The 17,380-nt window shown below is 57.3% G+C and overlaps 5 protein-coding genes across 5 annotated transcripts; 2 read left to right on the forward strand and 3 right to left on the reverse strand.

Annotated features, from left to right (window-relative positions):
• Positions 1-727: 727 nt before the first annotated feature.
• Positions 728-2,961, forward strand: TRAVEDRAFT_136216 (uncharacterized protein; the record flags this gene model as incomplete). Its single annotated transcript, XM_008047002.1, has 10 exons — positions 728-1,037; positions 1,119-1,532; positions 1,601-1,711; positions 1,769-1,870; positions 1,939-2,111; positions 2,188-2,277; positions 2,352-2,380; positions 2,536-2,596; positions 2,658-2,704; positions 2,763-2,961. Coding segments are annotated over 10 exons (1,536 nt in total), but the record flags the coding sequence as incomplete, so codon positions are not given.
• A 504-nt stretch (positions 2,962-3,465) lies between these two features.
• Positions 3,466-4,940, reverse strand: TRAVEDRAFT_40812 (uncharacterized protein; the record flags this gene model as incomplete). Its single annotated transcript, XM_008046839.1, has 7 exons — positions 3,466-3,550; positions 3,623-4,091; positions 4,157-4,176; positions 4,231-4,303; positions 4,364-4,433; positions 4,492-4,647; positions 4,719-4,940. 7 exons carry the CDS (start codon positions 4,938-4,940, stop codon positions 3,466-3,468), a joined length of 1,095 nt encoding a protein of 364 aa, XP_008045030.1.
• Positions 4,941-6,163: 1,223 nt separating this feature from the next.
• On the reverse strand, positions 6,164-6,843 carry TRAVEDRAFT_24785 (uncharacterized protein; the record flags this gene model as incomplete). Its single annotated transcript, XM_008046817.1, has 6 exons — positions 6,164-6,210; positions 6,292-6,369; positions 6,435-6,511; positions 6,572-6,573; positions 6,637-6,703; positions 6,761-6,843. The coding sequence occupies 6 exons, from the start codon at positions 6,841-6,843 to the stop codon at positions 6,164-6,166; spliced, it is 354 nt and encodes a 117-aa protein (XP_008045008.1).
• Positions 6,844-14,799: 7,956 nt separating this feature from the next.
• TRAVEDRAFT_77746 (uncharacterized protein) lies at positions 14,800-15,069 on the forward strand (the record flags this gene model as incomplete). Its single annotated transcript, XM_008047003.1, has 2 exons — positions 14,800-14,924; positions 14,976-15,069. Coding segments are annotated over 2 exons (219 nt in total), but the record flags the coding sequence as incomplete, so codon positions are not given.
• A 961-nt stretch (positions 15,070-16,030) lies between these two features.
• Positions 16,031-16,521, reverse strand: TRAVEDRAFT_54087 (uncharacterized protein; the record flags this gene model as incomplete). Its single annotated transcript, XM_008047004.1, has 2 exons — positions 16,031-16,391; positions 16,463-16,521. 2 exons carry the CDS (start codon positions 16,519-16,521, stop codon positions 16,031-16,033), a joined length of 420 nt encoding a protein of 139 aa, XP_008045195.1.
• Positions 16,522-17,380: the final 859 nt, after the last annotated feature.

Raw genomic sequence — 17,380 nt, forward strand, 5'->3', positions numbered from 1 at the left:
GTGTTGTACACCACCTATCCCGTAAGGAGTCTTTTCAAAGACAGAATCCGACAACCTAGGCCAGTGTGTGATAGGTGCCCTCCGGTAACACGAGGCCCCAACGAGCATGAAGCGTGTGGAAATGTGGCAGCTCGCTGCAGCAGTTGCAGTGCAAAACCCCATGCAAGCTGATGAGCGTATGCTAGGATAGATGAGGAAGAGAGCAAGCATATGGGCCCCGGGTATATTTAGCAGGCTCTGCGCCATGGGCGGATCGATAACTGACTATGTATAGGCCAGGAATGCCTATGAACGCTCGAACGTCAACAACATGTAGACGCCTGTCGAAGTAGGAACACGATGCCAACGACACGCCGCCGCCGCCCGACCCCCCGCATTCTGTCTCTCCTCCTCCCACCTTCTTCCTACGTTCTCATTGTTGCTTCTTTTGCTGCTGTACTCGACGACGACTCTCAAAAGCCCAGCGAGGACGAGAGACGACATGCCACGCGACCCGGATGGCCGCTCAGCGCTAATCGCAGACCTCGACGAAGGGGACCCGACTTCCCCTTTCTGCGACGGCCCGTTCACAGAGACAACGCCAGACGTACTTCTTCATGTTTAGAATTAGGATATATCATTACTCCTGTCCCTAATCAAAATCTCCCTCCAGCACGTTCGCGAGCCGCAGGACGACAATGCGACGTCCTCAGCCACGTCCCCGCCTCTCCCAAGCGCGCGAAGCTTAACACCCACGGAACGCTTCCGCTCAGTCGTTCGCAGACTGATACACATGCGGAAGACCATCCGCCTCGTCGGCATCGAGCCCCGCAGCGCCGCCACGCTCCTCAACTACAGCCACATCCGGCAGCGTTGTACGATCGGGATCATGGACTACTCGAGCATACGCGCCGACGCGCAGCGTATGCGGAACGCCGAGTTCGTCCGCTTCCTCAAAAACGATAGGGCGAGCCGGAGGGCGCCGTGGGCGAAGGTGCGCTGGATCAATGTGTGCGGAATTAGCTGGGACGTCGTCAGCGCGTTGGCGCTCAAGTACGGTATGCCTCCGTCTTGCCTATTCGCAGCCGCCTGTTAGATGGCTCGCGTCTTATGATGGCTTACTCGTTCCCGGGTTCTAGATTTGCACCCCTTGTCGCTAGAGAGCGTATTACAACAGCGCGGAAACGCGCGCTCGAAGGCTGACTACTACAACGAACACCTGTTCCTACGCGTGCTTTGCCATAGGCTGTCCGACGATGATGCCCACGCAAGTATTAGCATCCAAAATGACGACGGCGACGATGATCAGGAGGAGGATCAAGAGGAGAGAGAGGATGAGGATCAAGAGTTCCAATCCGAGCGCACGGACGTCGAGAACCTGCCCGCATCGCGCCGCACTCGATTCGCCGATGCACAGGACGTGAAAGCGAACAAGGATGCACGCAACCGGGCGCTCCTCCACGAGCTCAAGCGCGGGGACCGCGTCAACGTCACGGTCTCACCCCTGTGCATATTCCTGATGCGCGATGGGACGGTCATCTCGATACACCAGGGTGAGTGTGCGCATCTGCCACGGCAGCGGCAGAGAGTAGAGGGTGTAACTGACCTGATGACTGTGTAGACAACACCCGCGACTTCACCGCGCCCATTTCTCAGCGATTGTGGCAGAGCCAGGCCGGTTTGCGCGCCACTGCGGATCCGTCGCTGCTGGTGCAGTCCCTTTTGGATCTCGGTAACGCCTTGCAATCGTGTGTATGTCGAATCATGGTGCTGACAATGCTGTTCATAGTTGTAGACCACGCCTTGGCGGTCATCGACGAATACCAACGCAGGGTCCTGAAACTTGAGCAGGCTGTACTGATTAAGCCAAGCATGAAGATTGTTCGCCAGTGTAAGTGCAGATCAGGCAAAGCGGATCGGGAAGTGGTGGCAAAGACTGATTTCTCGTCGGCGGGACAGTGCATATTCTGCAAGGAGACCTCATCCTACACAAACGAACACTCGAGCCTATCACGACCGTCGTTTACGGCTTGCGGCGGTACGACCTCGACCGTGTGACGGCGCTAGGGCAGCATGATGACCCGAACGCTAAAGTAGAAGGGTACATGAGCCACAAAGCTAATATCTACCTCGTACGTTCTGTCTACTCCAGTCGTGCCCACTTCTGATCGGGATTTTGTTATACTGCAACCGTACCTTGATACTCAGGCGGATGTACACGACCACATGGAGTACATTCTGACAAGCCTCGACATGATCGCAGGGATCACGGACAATCTGATCAACTACGCGTTCAACGTGAGTTTCTCCAGTACATTATAATGCCTCGTCTGTTGCCAGTGATTGGAACTCACAGACTCGTGTTCCCTCAGATGGCGTCCTATGATATGAACGAGACAATGTGAGTCTACTCGTTATAGTGGCACCCTCCTGTTTCCCCCGGGTCAGCGGGATGGCTCTTCTGTAGCCAAGGAGGCACCGCCTATGGTGGCCTGCCTGCACGGCGCATGTAAACGAATGCGAAAAGCAGCGGCTAAGCGTCGATTCTTTTACTAGGCGTCAACTCACTCTGGCGACGATTATCTTTCTGCCGCTAACGTTGCTCACGGGTTACTTTGTGTGTCCCCTCTGTCATCTCAATCGTCCCGAAACGTGTGCTGACTGTTTGCTGCCTGCAGGGAATGAACTTTAAGGTCATGTCCATCCACCATCTCAGCGACACCTTGTGCGTTTTATACCCATGTCACACTGTGAGGCACATACTGATCGTACGCGCCTGGAAGCTTTTGGGAGGTTGCGATGCCTACGATGGTCGTGGCGGTGGTGCTATTCTTGCAGAACGACATCAAGCGCATGGTGCATTACCTGAGCAAGAGGATGACGCGCCATCGTATCAAGAAGGTGCGCGCTCTCTCCATGTCAGGACGGGGGGCGCGGGTTTTGATGTCGCTGCCACAGAACTATCGCTACAAGTACGTGTAAAGCTCCAGATTAAGTGTCTGATCTCTGTCGTTCCTCTCTACTGGCAGTTGTATTCTATCGTTTCTTTTGTTCTCCTAGGAGGATATCCCTTCTATACTGTAATGCCATGCGTACCGTGCCCATCATATTTACTCGCTGTCATGATGACATGAATTGGAGGCGTGTAAACATGATGAACATAACCAACCTTCTCGCTGTGAAGCTTCCATTTTCCTTCATCATGCACGCAAACCAGTTGTCCGTGCCTACTCAACCCGAGACGGTGTTCACACACGTACGAATAGTAGCCTCGCGTGATTCCGAATGCTCGAAGATGTGCACGTCGTAAACAGCGGAGTTGCCCGCTGAAAAGCGTCTGTCTACTGCGACGAGCGTCGTACTAGAGCCCTCATATTACATTGCAATTGCATCAGTCTTCATCATCGGGAGCCTTGGGTTAGTTCTTGAGATACTCAAACATCCAAACTTTCGTACCATCGACAGAGTAGCACCTTCAAGACACGATCACGCATCCGGCACCTCACCACACCTCCGCATCACCTCCTCCACGTAATCCGCCATAATCCGGTGCCCCTCCTTCGACGGGTGCCTGCAAAACCCCCCATCAGCTCCTCACTCATCAACCCCTCACCCACCCCCCATACACACTGAGAGCACTCACCCATCGATATAGTAGAAGTAATGCTCCGGATCGTCGCACATCCCGTCCGTCGTGCACCGCGTCAACGAGCAGTCCACGATGCACGCGTCCGTGCTCACGTACCCGAACGCCTCGAAGCCCGGGTCCGCGCCGAGCACCCCGTCCCAGATCCGCGCGAACTCCGCGAACGCGACCTGAATCCTACCTTTGTCCTCGCCCTTTCCCCCATCCTCGCCGCCCGTGGGTGTGGACGCGGACGTGGAGGTGGACGCGGACGTGGAGGTGGACGCGGACAAAGACGAGTTGGCGCGGAGGTCATGCAGGCCAGAGAAGACGGACTGGACGAACGCGTCGCCCGCGGGCGTGTGCGTGCCGCGCCCGTACACGTCCGTGACGAGGAAGGCGCGCGCGTTCGTCGGCGGGCTCGCGAGGATGCGGATCTGGTCGATGATGACCTGTGCGGCGGCTTGCAGGTTCGCCGTGCCGTCGGCTGTCAGTGCGAGGCTGACGTCAGTGTGAGCCTGGGGAGGAAATGAACAGTCGGAGAGGACTGACTCATGGAATCGCCGTAGTCGCTGGGGCGGAAGGGTCAGTGGGTGAGCACGCGCGATGAGTTCGGCCCAGCTTACTTGATACCAAAGAAGACAGCATAGAGCGTGGTCTCTGGGTCGAGCTCATTTGACTGGTTCAGAAACGTCTTTACTGAGCGGGAGAGGTCCGGCGTTAGTGGGGTTAGAATCGCATACAAAGCAGGAGACATACCCTGCCCGACGAAATCGGCCTGCTTGATCGCGCTCGGCCACAGGCGCAAGTCCGTACAAGCTCCAGATTGCTATACCAACGAGAGGCGTCAATATTGCTCCGCAGGGGCGGTCCACATCTATACTTACGGCGTAGTCCATGAGCGTGGCGCCGATGTCGTCGGCGATATTCTCAACCCAGACCTTGCCATCGGTGGACCGCCCACCAGCAAGTGCTTCGGGAGGTATCACGACAGGCGGGGCGAGCGGGCCGCCATCCTCTCTTCCGCCATCGGTGTAGGAGTCCTATCGTGTGAGCACATCTCATGTCAATGGGTCGCGCGCGGCATGATTTAGAATACTAAAAGAGAACCTACCCCGAATGCGACGATAGTCTTCACCTTTGAGAGGTCAATACCCGTGTTCACATCCGATACGTTGCCGGAGAGCGGGCCGCACACAGGAGACACGGCGAGATGTATGCCGTTGTTACGATCCTGTCGCAGAAGAGTGCTATACGCCAGGCCCTTCTCGTATAGGGAGAAGGAGGAGAGAAGTGATATGGCCAAGATGCTTCCGGATGTGAAGGTGGCTTTCATGTTTGTTGTCCAAAGGATCAGGACTGCAGTGAGCACCAGAGAGACGAAGCAGAACCGCGTCGTTGCGCGGCCCATCGTTGGCGAGTGCATGTTATAAGGCTGCAGCTGCAATAATAGCGCGGGACACGAGTGCCAGATCCACGCGAAGGTTCGGGGATGTAGCCTAGTCGGAAGCGCGAGGACGATCTTGTGGTCGCAGGTACGAGTAGGAGGGCGACGTCAGTGATCCAGGCAAGCTCAGAGACCGCACCGAGGCACGGCGAGGTAAGAGCACAAGAAGGCTAGAGATGGTATAGAAATGGAAGTCAGCGAAGGACTTCTTACCACTTCAGGTGCTCGTTGCGTATAAAGAAGCTTCATGACCACGACTGTTCCCCCCGTGACCTTGGAGCATGAACAGCAGACCTCCTCCCAGTGAATACGAGGCGGAGGGAACAATCGGCAAGAAATAGTAGCACATGGGTCCATCTGGCGTGAGCATATCCACGCGCGCACCGGTAGTAGCGAGAACGGGGCGAGGCTTCCGGCATAAGGTGGGCAGGGTTGGACTTACGTGTTAGAACGTTGATCGTGAACCTTCAGTAGTCCTCCGCGATGCGTGTCTCCTCATGACAGACCTTGCACTCAGATTGTTGAGCAAAGCTGAAGCTGAAGCTGAAGGCTCAGAAGATACGATGCGAGGCTTGGAGGATTTTGGCGAGGTGGTGGTGGTTGCCGATTAAGCGATCCTTGCTCGCACTCAAGCGCCTATGGCGTCAAGAAGGTCTGACGTCATCGCATTAGGGCAGGTCAGGCGCATTGAACCGGAACAGTCCCGCTGTTGTACAACCACGTCGACCTCGACACGGAACTGGCTTATGACTATACGACTAGCCATCTATCCAGAGCTAGCGGGGCAGAGCTCCAATATTGGTCAAGGTACCGATTCCTAGCCCAAATCGATTGTCCATTCGACGCGTTCTCAAAATCAGGTAGGCGTACGGCGTATCGAACTTGCATAATCGTAGCATGAGCAAATGAATGCAATGTACTCCGATGTTTGCTCCAGACGAAGTGGCCTTCCTGAAAGTGGCCAAATCCATTAATTCGTCATGCAGTATGCTTCCATTCAGACCCGGCATGCGAAAACATTGACCAAAGCGCGCATACAGATGACAAAACGAGACGCATGAAGCATACGACCACCAGCTTTTGATCAAACCTCCAGGGCCATGCAATCCTAGTCACACGCAATCCAGGACATTGCCGCACACCCTTCCGCCGCGCGCCCCTAGAGAAGCGTGCAGTTGTCCGCTGCAACGCAGGTCCTCAGTCGCTGTAGGCACATGCACCGACAACCGAAGATACTCACATCCCTGCTGAACGACGAAAGCTGCGCTCTGGACGAAATGCTCGTCCGCGTCGATAGCTTGGAGGACAATTTGTGAGCCTACGAGAAGAATTCATGCTGATCAGCCACGCTCCGTCGCCATTCCGGACCACTCGAGAGCGCACCTTCAGGAACATTGGTGTTCCATATGAACGTCCCGCCCGTTTGGAAGGACTCGACGACTTCGTTACCGCGCTGGATCCTGGACGTCGGACGGTTAGTCTCTAGCTCCAACACTTGCAACGGCTTGGAGTTAACTCACTCCTGCAGAGCACAAGGCATCTAATGAGTATGCTGTGCGCTCGGAGATCAAGCTGTGCAACATACCAAGAAGTAGGGTCCTAGGCCTCCCGAGATGGTGATCAGCGTGTTCTCACACTGACGAGCATCAGTTCTATCCAATCGCCAGTCAGAAATGCGACGCGGACATTGTAACTCCACAGACACCTACGGCGTGTTGACGACCAGCGGGGCCTGGGCGAAGACGGACGCCGCGGAGAGGACGAGGGCAACAGTAAGGGTGTTAACAAGCATGTTGTACGGGGTAGTGGTAAGCATGAAAAAGCGGAGATGAGCTGTCGACTGATGTGCGGTTTCTCGTGCCACGGCATCCTGCTCTTATACGCGTGGGCTGGCGTCGGGTGCATCGTTATCGGGGAGGCATGCCCGCGCATAGCGACGACTTGCACCGGACTTCATCTCAAGAGTGCTCGCGCAGGACGGCTGATGGCGCGTCGCGGCGGCTGGCCTTGTCGCAGGCTGTATTTGTTGCTATGACTGAGAAATACATACACTGTCGGCTCCCAGCTGATCAAGTGCTTCGTTCGCGAAAGTGTAGCCGCCGGTCTCCCAGCCCCGTCGTAGCCAGCGCCGACATACTCTGCTTGAGACCTTTACCTGCAGATAACCGTTTTTCGTTGGCCAGCACGCGCATGCGCAAAGTAGCCAACTACCTGGACGACATACGTACCCTACCTTATGAGTGCTGGTATATGCAGCGTAGATCTACATGCTGACATTCTGGGTGACGATCACAAAGGACTCGCGCTGCATGCATCTCCGCGGACTCGGAGATCAGACGTAGGATGCCGCCTATCTTCTCTCTTCAACCCACGCAATGGCCTCTGAAATCAACCTGTGTCGATGCCGACGGCATCCGACCATTTGCGCACGTTTGAAGCTAGCGAATGCCGTGAGTCTTTGGGCATATCTCCTTCAGCTGCAGCATACTCAATCACCTCTTCCATGTGACTCCAGAGCGAGCAAGTGCGTACAGAATCACGTTGTCCTTACCACTTGGAATGTACCACTTGGCGTGCGTATGGCCGAATGCTCAACCCAAAAGGCAAATGCGGCCGTGCATCTGCTGGCTCTTTCGGCGGGGTTAGGCCGCGCGACTAACCCCGGGCACTCGGTCCACCACGCGCCCACATCCTGCTTGATCGCTGCATTGCCACTCTCACATCGGTTCCGACGTGATCGTCGCGCTGTGTCGATCCGGCGTGCGATGTCCCGACATCGGCACTCGAGCCTTCAATCAAATACCTGCTGGTCACTCGCGACTGTGAACTCCCGACGGCGCCGGTGACACAGGATGAGGACGTTGGAGAGGACGTAACACGCCGTGTCGCCGCACGACACCTTGTGGAAGACGCATCCTGGGCTGCAGTACAAACCATCCACGACCGTCGTGTGCACGCCTCAAAACATCCGCCAAGTCTCAGACGCGATGCGCTTCTCCCTCGCTTTCTTCGTCGCTATGGTCGCTTCGGTGGTCTCCAGCGATCTCTAGCTCATCTACAACATCTCCCGCAGCACGAGAGTGCGTACACATTGACGTCTCTCTAGGGATCCAATTGTGCAATCCAAGACTACTCCTGTAACCCGGACTGGCGGCATTCGTGAGTTTGCCTCATATCAGTGTATGCTTAGAAAGTACTCATGCCTGATATTCACACAGCCGTTCAACATGGCATGAGTAGCTTGTTCCTATTGCGTTGCTTGTCCCGCTGTCATGACATACTGGGATGGAGCCCTTCTCGTCTTTCAGGCATGAATAGTCGCTTGTTTCTCCAGCATATCTTCGCCTGACGCGGTGTCCTCTCAAGCATCGTGCGCGACAAGCCCACCGCCGAGTACTTCATAAACATCGCGGAGCGTCCTCTTCTTTGAAACACCGATCTGCCTGAGCTCGTAAGCCCAATCTGATACTATCACCTTGTGCAGCCTATGTCAACGCCGTGCCACGATCCAACAGATGCTTTGGTATATATTTTATTCGTCGTCCTCGCTAATCGGTATCCGGCCCAGTGGTGCGTTGCATGTCTTGCGTGACGTATGCAACTTCTACAGGTTGTTCATGCTTTCTAGCGGACAAGTGCTGCGTGCAACCGCAGTAAGCAATTCGACTTGTGTCGTGAGCTCTCAAGTCTGCTACCGTACATGTACACGGCAAACGACCACCCATCAGATGAGTCTATAAACGTTTCCAGCGCATCGTGGCATAATTTCGTATACATATCACATGTGAACGCGTTACAGTCGTGCGATGACTGCGCACCGTGGGCGTAAGGGGTATCACTACGCACTGTAACGGGAGTTAGGTTGCACTAGTGTCTCTCACTGTGCGTTCTACTCGTTTCAGAGCCTGTGATCACTTAGGTCCGTCAGTATCTCGCAGCGTCCGTTCACATCGCCACTACGAGCTTTACGCCACGAATCTTTTAAGTCAAAGCAGTAAAAATGGTGACTGTCACGAACACAACTTGAAACCATGTCGCGCAGGAAGTCGCATAAGATTGACACCCACGGAAGACCGCAGCAGCGCGAGTCGCCCAGACGGCCCAAACAGCGCATAAGTTCAGTCGCTCGCTCACGCGCTTGTCCAGTCAAGAACCTGTGTTCGGGCCTATGTGGCTGCAGCTGGTCCCGCTGGATAGAAGCACGCATCCTGATCCAGCGTTCCGCTCGCCACTCCGGCGACTTAACACAAAAGTCGCACGGAGGTCCTCAGCTCCCGAGAGGATGCACCGTCCCGGAGGTTGAGCGGGGCGCATCGACGATTCTATAATAGCCCCCGTGTGACGCAAAGTGGTGGTACGGCGTCAGCGGAACGGCGGATAGGTTTACACTGCGACGGTCGGCGTACCACTGCCAGGACCCTTGTGCATCACTCGGGACCTCGGGTGGACCTCCTTGAGACCTAGACATCCAACAGGATCGAATGGCCTATGAAACGCCACATGTTTGAGGGCTCGCAAATTCTGGGCGCGCGGAGACCATTCTCCTCGGTGGAGGACATCATCGATTATCGGCAAGAGGCTCCATCCAGACTTGGGCAGAGGGGGATATTAAGGGAACAACTATTGACCTGAGTCCAGAGCGAGCAGCTGAGTAAACCGTACACTGAACATCCTGGACGTGGATATAGGTACTCACCAGGGTGGCAGCTGCGGTGATCGCACGCGAAGCACGATGCCGTTTGTACGGACAGGTGTCGGAAAGAGAATAGCGCGCAGTCCTCTCTTTGGATGCCTCACAGCTATCGCTGCAAATGATGGGTCCCTGACCCAACCCTGACCTGGAGGCTGGAGTCTGGACGAGCAATTGAGAGAAGCGTCAAATTCACATGGCAATCCCGCCTAGATAGCGTCGCCGTCGGGCAGAAACATACGGACACTGACAACGCACCCAATAGGCATCCCGACGCATCCCATGCACGTTCATTACGCCCATCGCCATATGTACTTGTGGCGGGACGTGTCCCGGATAATTCAATTTGTGCACCTAGCTCTGCATTATTGATGGGAGTATTTAAGATGCCAAGGCACTAGGTCGCTCCCGCGACCGACCGCAGAGGAACAGCACCCGAACGCCACATTCATACCTTCGGAGTCGGAGATCAGCCGTGGACATTCGCCGAGTGGGTCCTGACGAGGACAGCTTTAGCGCGGCCGTGTCCCGGAAGACGTCGTGGCTCCCGCTCGCAGTCGGGGAGACAGGCTTGAGAGTCGGGTGCGCAGACCGCGCCGGCAGTCCGTACCGTGCATATAGCCGTAGCCGACGGCGGAGGTAGCCTGAATGACACGAATAGTCAGCGGCTGCGCCGCGCGAAGGCTCCCCAAAGTCCGGCACAATGCCCTGGAGGGCCCCAATGGAGCAAAGAAGCCGCGCCTACGACGATGAATGGGGGCTGTCGATCGTACCTGTGCAGAGTGTGTTCGTCGCGCACGCGAAGGCGTCGTGTGCGACTCGCCAAGGCAGCGCGCGCGAGCGGCAGGCGTATACCCACACCGGGTCGGGAGCGCATCCGTACCATAAAAGGCAGCGCCCCGCCTCCAGCTCGCGCTACGCGCGCGGGCGCCCCATTTCCCGCCGAAGCGCCTTCATGTGTCCAGGAAGGGTCCGGGGGCGTGCCGGGGTGCCGCGCCACGGTTCGCACCCTGATTCGTGCCGCGGGGTTCTAGCGAGGCTGATGAGCTATAGAAGGGTGCTGCATATATCAGCGTGAAGGGCGCAAAGGAGAATGGAGGACTGGCTATACTGCGTATACCGATGGGCAATGGGGCGGGGATGACCGGAAATCGGGGCGGTCTTGTGGGCGGCCGCGAGGCGACATGACTGGTACGATTTCACAGCGCGGGCCTTGCAGGACGGAACGCGCACAAGAGGAGCTGTAAGCTCGCGGCGTGCGACGAGAATCAGTTTGAGAAGGGTGCCTTGTACTATTCACGGAGGGTCGCGGCCCTTCAATTCCCCACCTCATGCGCGAGGTGCGGCCGCCGGGGCTGTGTACAGACTGAGCCATCTCTCCGCGAAGTCCGTTTGCCTGGGAGCAGATCCGTGCTGGGAAGTTTTCGAACGCCGACGACGTCGTCGTGTCTCGTAAGGGGGTTCGTCGATGGTGGTGGGGTGTCCATTGCGAACCAGCGCCGGTCGCATAAATTTCTAGGGCGCTGTCTCCGACAATGGGGTGCGTGCGGGATGTGCGGTGAACGAGGGGAGGCGCGGGAGCGCTGCAGCAACGCACACGGGATGAAGCCTGCTAGGACCGGGCTAGAAGGTCACGTCCGGGCGGTGGGCATAGCGCTGAACTGTATGTTCTGTGAGCTAAGTTCAATGTGAGTTCCAGTTGCCACCGCGCAGTAGATGCGTGAGGTCACGCACCTTGTAAGCTGAGCTCAATCGACAGTGATCAGCCCGATGAGGCGTTATTACCGCGTGTCGCCCTGAGCCTCATCTCACACGCGCCCCCATACCACTAATGCCGGTATGTTACCACACCTATTTGATTCGACGTCTATTCAGCAGAACTCACCGTCATGCCGTACATCTGGTCACCAATGACGTGCAGCCCGGATTTGGCCTCTGATTGGCGTGTAACGTCGTGTAGTTAAAACGACGTGAGTGGCACGTACCTCGGGGGTTCGACTGCTAGCGTCTGCACGTCCAGTTACAATGCAATACAGATGCGCGAAACGCCATGGCTGGCTGTGGATCGCGCGCAAGCCGGACACTCGTCGGCGTGGAGGCCCGCTCGCAATCGTGGGGAGGCTGACCACCCTATTGGCCACGCGCGTCAGTGCCACAAAGGCATACAATGCACCTTCTGCGGTATCGTTGTCGATCGCGTCCAGTGACCACTCTATGGCGCGGATGCGCTGCTTCGTAGACGTGCTCGTCTTAGATCCGAGGAGCAGGAAGTGAAACACAGGGCCTTTATGCCTATGTAAAGATTAGCTCATCGTAGTGCGGTTGCGAACGCGGGTGCGAACGGTGCACGATCCGGCGTGGTGGATCACTGAACAGCATGCACACGAGCGCCCCCGGACGGGTATTGAATTGGATACCTGCGGCCGACGCGGCATAGACTGCCGCGTGGGCACTAAGAATTTGATAGAGAGCTCAACATGCAGGACGTACGAGGAGGGCGGCACGTCGGTGCGAGGTACGACGTCATATGACGTTTGGAGAGGGTTTGGATGCCGGGGCGAGGGGAAAGTGCCCCGCGCGAGATGCGAATCCAGTTGATTCGGAGGGCGCTAAGACTACTTACTTGGACAGCAGGCGGCAATGGAGGCGTTGTGGCGGATTCCGGACCGACCGCGGGGGGAATTAGGACACCCAGAAGAGGCGAGGGCGACTGCGCGAGAGAGCTGTTGAACGTGTGAGATATGGAACAGGCAACATTGTAGGTCCAGGATTAACTTATACGAGGCGTGGGCAAGAGGAATGCCATATAGAGCGTGTGCTCCTTGCAGCGTGCAGACCCAAAGGTTCGAGGTGGGGCGACCAGTGTCCGCAGGGCACGGGTGGGGACGGACGCTTTACGCGTGTTACGTGTTGAGAAGTTCATGAATTGCGGAGGCGCTGCCGAGATCGCGAGGAGGGAGGGCAATGACACAGTTGATCAAGCTTGGCGAGCAGAGCCGGTTGAGAGTAAACCAGCGACCCAGAGAGATGTCGACCGGGGCAACCGAGGAGAGGCAGAGTGAGCGGAGGATACGGGAATCGCATACGTGGGATCGAGGACCTGCAGGGTTCGCTAGATTGTCGGTAGCGATACTATACTGGGACAGAGTCAGGGACGCACCCAAGGCAAAAGGGGAAGATTACACACCGTGGGGGCGATAGGGCTGCGACGCGCAGACCAAAGATGGCTTAGGCCCGAGATGCGCACCTGCGAAAAGACATGTCTTTGCCGCCCGAATCGCGAATCGCCTGCTAACGCGAGCAAATTGGCGAGCACCCACACGTGTCTCTGCTCGCGCTAGCGTGCTAGCTTCGATTTGCCCACCCAGCCCATAAGTAACCCTCTTCGGGGGAAGGAGCCCTCTCCCCCTCCCCTCTCACTCTGCCTGCGAGATTTTGCCTCCGCGATCCTCCATCAGGTCCTTGGCTCGCGTGGCGCCCGATCTGCGATCATCTCACTGTCGCTTGTGCGCCTCCAACATGGACATCCCTCTTTTCCAATTTCCCCCATCTCTCGAGTCTGAGGTTGCCGCTCGAGAGCGCGCCCAAACCCATCCACGCATGCAGCAACACTACGATCACACGGGTGCGCTTCTCAACCAGAGGCGCGCATCGACGAGTGCATCGCAACTCGTAGACGTTCGCCAATTTCGGGCCACCGCGCATCCCTCAACACCCGTGGGCACTCGACAGGTCGTCCTCGGTCCTCAGGCAGATGCACGACTCACCGATGCCTTTGCGTCGCGCGATGGTCTCTTCCCATCCACCCCGTACGACCCTGCGCGTGGCAGCGCGTTTGCGTCGGCTCCGCGCGCGCTCGCTCCCCCGCATGGACCCCACTTTTCGCTAGATGCACGGCACGGGGAGTACGTACACCCAACCGTAAGTTGATTGATTCCGTTTGATTGTCGATGCCCTTGGTTTTTCATCTGGCTGTATGCGGGTACTGACCCGATCTTCCCGGACAGCGCCCGACCTCGCTGGGTTCGCATGACCAAGCTCAGCCGTACGTCTCTTCTCCGCAGTTCACCACCACGCCCGAGTACGCTGTCGCTGTGAAGCACGAGGAGAGAGGAGAAGAAGAGATGATGTTGTGGGGAGTCCACGGCGAGCAAGCCTTATATGCCTCGCCGGGAGATGCCGCACCGTGTGGGGGGACGATCGAGACGGAAATGTACGACTGCAAACAGGAAAGCTGGGAATATGCACCGGTGCGTTTTGTTTCCTCCACTCATCCCTCTTCATCCTCCTCGTCGTACTCCATCATCTGCGTGTCGTCCGCACGCATGCATAACAGAACTAGTTGCTCACTTGCGGATGCAGATGTATACTATGCAGCCCGAAGAGCTCTATGTCGACACATCGGCTGTCCAGCAGGGGTATCTCCCGTACGCGGTCGATAGCCCGATGTCGTTGGAGTACACAGAACCTCCCCAGCCCTCTGCACCATCATGGCAACCCATGTACGCGCCTCCACCCCCGCCGTCGAACACGCGGAGCTACACTCTCGAGGGTGCGATCACGCCGATTACCCCTCCGCAACACGTCGCATTCCCTACACCCCCACCCATAAACGTTCAGCGTGTCGCCTCGCCTCCACCCATGGGTTCGTTGCTCCCCCCGGCTTCCAACTCGCTCGTTAAGATCGAGCCCGAGTCTTCGCCCATTCCGCCAGAAGCAGGTCCTTCAAACCCGCCAGCAGTGGTACCCATTCTCCCTGTCGTGCAGAAACGGCCGCGCGGCCGCCCGCGCAAGAACCCACCGCATGCGCAGCCACCGTCCCCGCCGCCGACTGTCGACTATCCTTACCCCCACTTCCCCGAGCCAAGCTCTTCGTCTTCGGCTCCTCGCCCCGAAGACGCGCTCATGCCCCCGATGTCTTTCCCTCTCCCCACGGTGTCCGCTGGCACCCCTGGCTCGGACGGGCCGATGTCCGCGTTCAGCGGTAGAACGACTACCTCCGAGACTGCGACCCTTCCCGCTGGCCAAGCGATCTTCCGCCTGAACATGCACAAGGACGGTGAGGGCGACGGGGCCGAGGGACGTGAGACGGAGAAAAAGAAGCCGATAATGGCGTGCCTGTTCTGCCGTGAGCGGAAGATCGCGTGTGGCCCACCACCCCCTGGCGGGCCCCGTCGGTGCAAGTAAGTCGCTTGGCGTTCTCGTTGATGACTCAGCTCACCAGTCGTCTACAGCCAATGCACTCGTCGGGACCTGGTATGCGAGTATCCGAAGGAGTCGCGTCGTGGGCAGCACAAGCGCGGCACCCGCGCCGCCCGCGTCGAAGCACTAGCGTCGGGTTCCTCCGCGCCAACCTCAATCAAGCCCAAAGGCAAAGCAAAGGCCGAGGTTCGCATTGACACCGTCAATCTTCCCAATACGCCTGCTAGTGTGGCTGGCCCGTCCAGCTCGCTTTCGCCACCATACGCCTCCTGTTCGGACGCGCCTTCGTCCCCGCTGACGCCGCTATCGCCTCACCCCACTGAGCGTCCCAGCCGATCGGAGAAAGTCTCTCTGGCGCAGGATCGCGAGGGGAAGGAACGTTCCCGCTCGCGCGCCCCTACTCGGGAGGCATGGGACAACCCCGCCGCGGCCGCCCGACGTGCCGTGCAGCAGCAGCAGAAGAGGCGTGCGTTGGGCCCAAGCGCACTCGCATCCGCGGGCGAAGGGGCCTCGACGTCACCGAGAGTGCCGCAGGACTCCGAGCTCGCGATGGCAATGGGGCGTTGAGCGACGCGTTTCGTCCGCTCTTCTCTTGCGCTACTCTCTCGGCTCCTGTTATGTAACGATTCCACCTTCTCCCCGCACCCCGTCTTCCCCCGCTCTCCTCTGCTAGTCGAGTCGTCTACTTGCTTTCGACTAACTGCTCTCCACCTATCCGCTCATCACTCTTCGCTTTCACGGATTCAGATCGCCTTTACTCTGCTTTTGCTGTTGTACGTAGTGTTGCTCCAAGCGGTCTCGCGTCCATCATACCCACGTCATGTATCTACTGTATCATTAATGTCCATGTCCGCTGTACTTACATACTACCCAGCAGTCCCATCGTCCACCATCAGGTGCGGGACATGTAACAATGTGTTGTCGTAGGTACGCCGCCCACCTCGAGCAAATCCTCGCGCTGGGAACGTAACACGAATGAGCAACCCAGGTCTCTACGCAAGAGCGAGCCAAAGTCAGACGTATCATCAGTGCTACCGTGTCCTCCAGCAACAGCACGAACTTCGTGTGCGACCGCTGCCCATCGTCCTCATACACAACGTCCTGCTTGTAGATCCCGCACGGGAGCGGATCCCTCGGCCGCACGATCCCCCATGCAGAAGATGTAGTCTGTCTGTCCGCGGTACCTGAACGGACGGCTTAAGTCCAGCACAAGCAGGACAGCATGGGGGTCGGAGTGGAATACGCTATCCTCGTCCGGAGGCAACGATGCTGGTTGAGAGGGGATGCCCTCGATGTAGAAGCCACCTTGCGGAGGTCGTAAGAGACACAGAGGGATGACGCTGCCGCCCGGGCCGCGCGTGGTGTCGATGGCGTGGATAGACACTTCGTCTTGGTAACCTATGGGAAGCAGGTTTTTGTCCGGGAAGTGGGGGAAAACAGAGGACGGGCTGGTGCGCCTCATGTGCTGGTGTTATTGTGAGCATCGAGTATCCAGGGAGCTGCGCACCAACATACTTACTAGGCGCTAGACACGGCTTGCACGACTTCAGCTACCACGATGAGCACCTGCGGCAACATGAAGAACAGCACGTCCTGCTCTGAGGAAAAGCCTCGCGATACCCTTTGCATCTAACTGGGGATCGGTCCACGCCGCTTGATCGACCATTTACAAGTGCTTGAGCACGCCGGAGGTCCATGGCGGGTCGGCTAACGAGCAGCCCATTGTGAGTACATAGCTCGTTCACAGCACCTTGAATCTGCTGCTCAATGTTGAATATAGACGTAAGATGTCCTCATGGACGGCTACAGCGTCAGATTGAGCCCGCGTCGGGCCATGACGCGGGGGCAAACACGTAGTTGTGCGTGCTCGCTGATCACCGCATGCGCGGACTCACCGCTCTCTTACGCAGTACGAACACGCGTACGGAATACGCCGTTCCGACGCGCATTCAGAGCCTTCATTAAGATGCAGTATGAAAAGCGTAAAGCCCATGCTATGTATCACTTCGATCACTGACGCAGTTTCCTAGTAACACCGCTGTTTCCATTCTCCCCGCCTACACAAACAAGTCTACAAGTGAACTTGAACTACCACATCCTTGCGCAGATACGGGAATCACTAACACATTCCTTATACGAACAGAGTCCACCCGCGCCCTCGTCGCGAAAACGCGCGCACGCTGCTTGTGCGCACGTGTGCGCGACAGATAGCGCGTGCGGTACGCCGAGGAGACTTTGAATTCCTAGTGGACGGCACAACCGAGCACGCATGAGATAAACCGCTCCCGCTCTCGGTCGTGCCGGCCGTGATGTACCTCCGGGTTTCGTAGGTAAACGACCTTATCTTTTATGACTCTTAAGGCAATTTCGATGAGAGCCAGTCCGCGCGAGAAAGGGACGTTCGTGCAATGCTCTCGCATGCAAGGCTGAGTAGGGC

Source organism: Trametes versicolor (assembly GCF_000271585.1).
Source record: "Trametes versicolor FP-101664 SS1 unplaced genomic scaffold TRAVEscaffold_15, whole genome shotgun sequence".
In the NCBI taxonomy this organism is placed as follows: Eukaryota; Fungi; Basidiomycota; class Agaricomycetes; order Polyporales; family Polyporaceae; genus Trametes; species Trametes versicolor.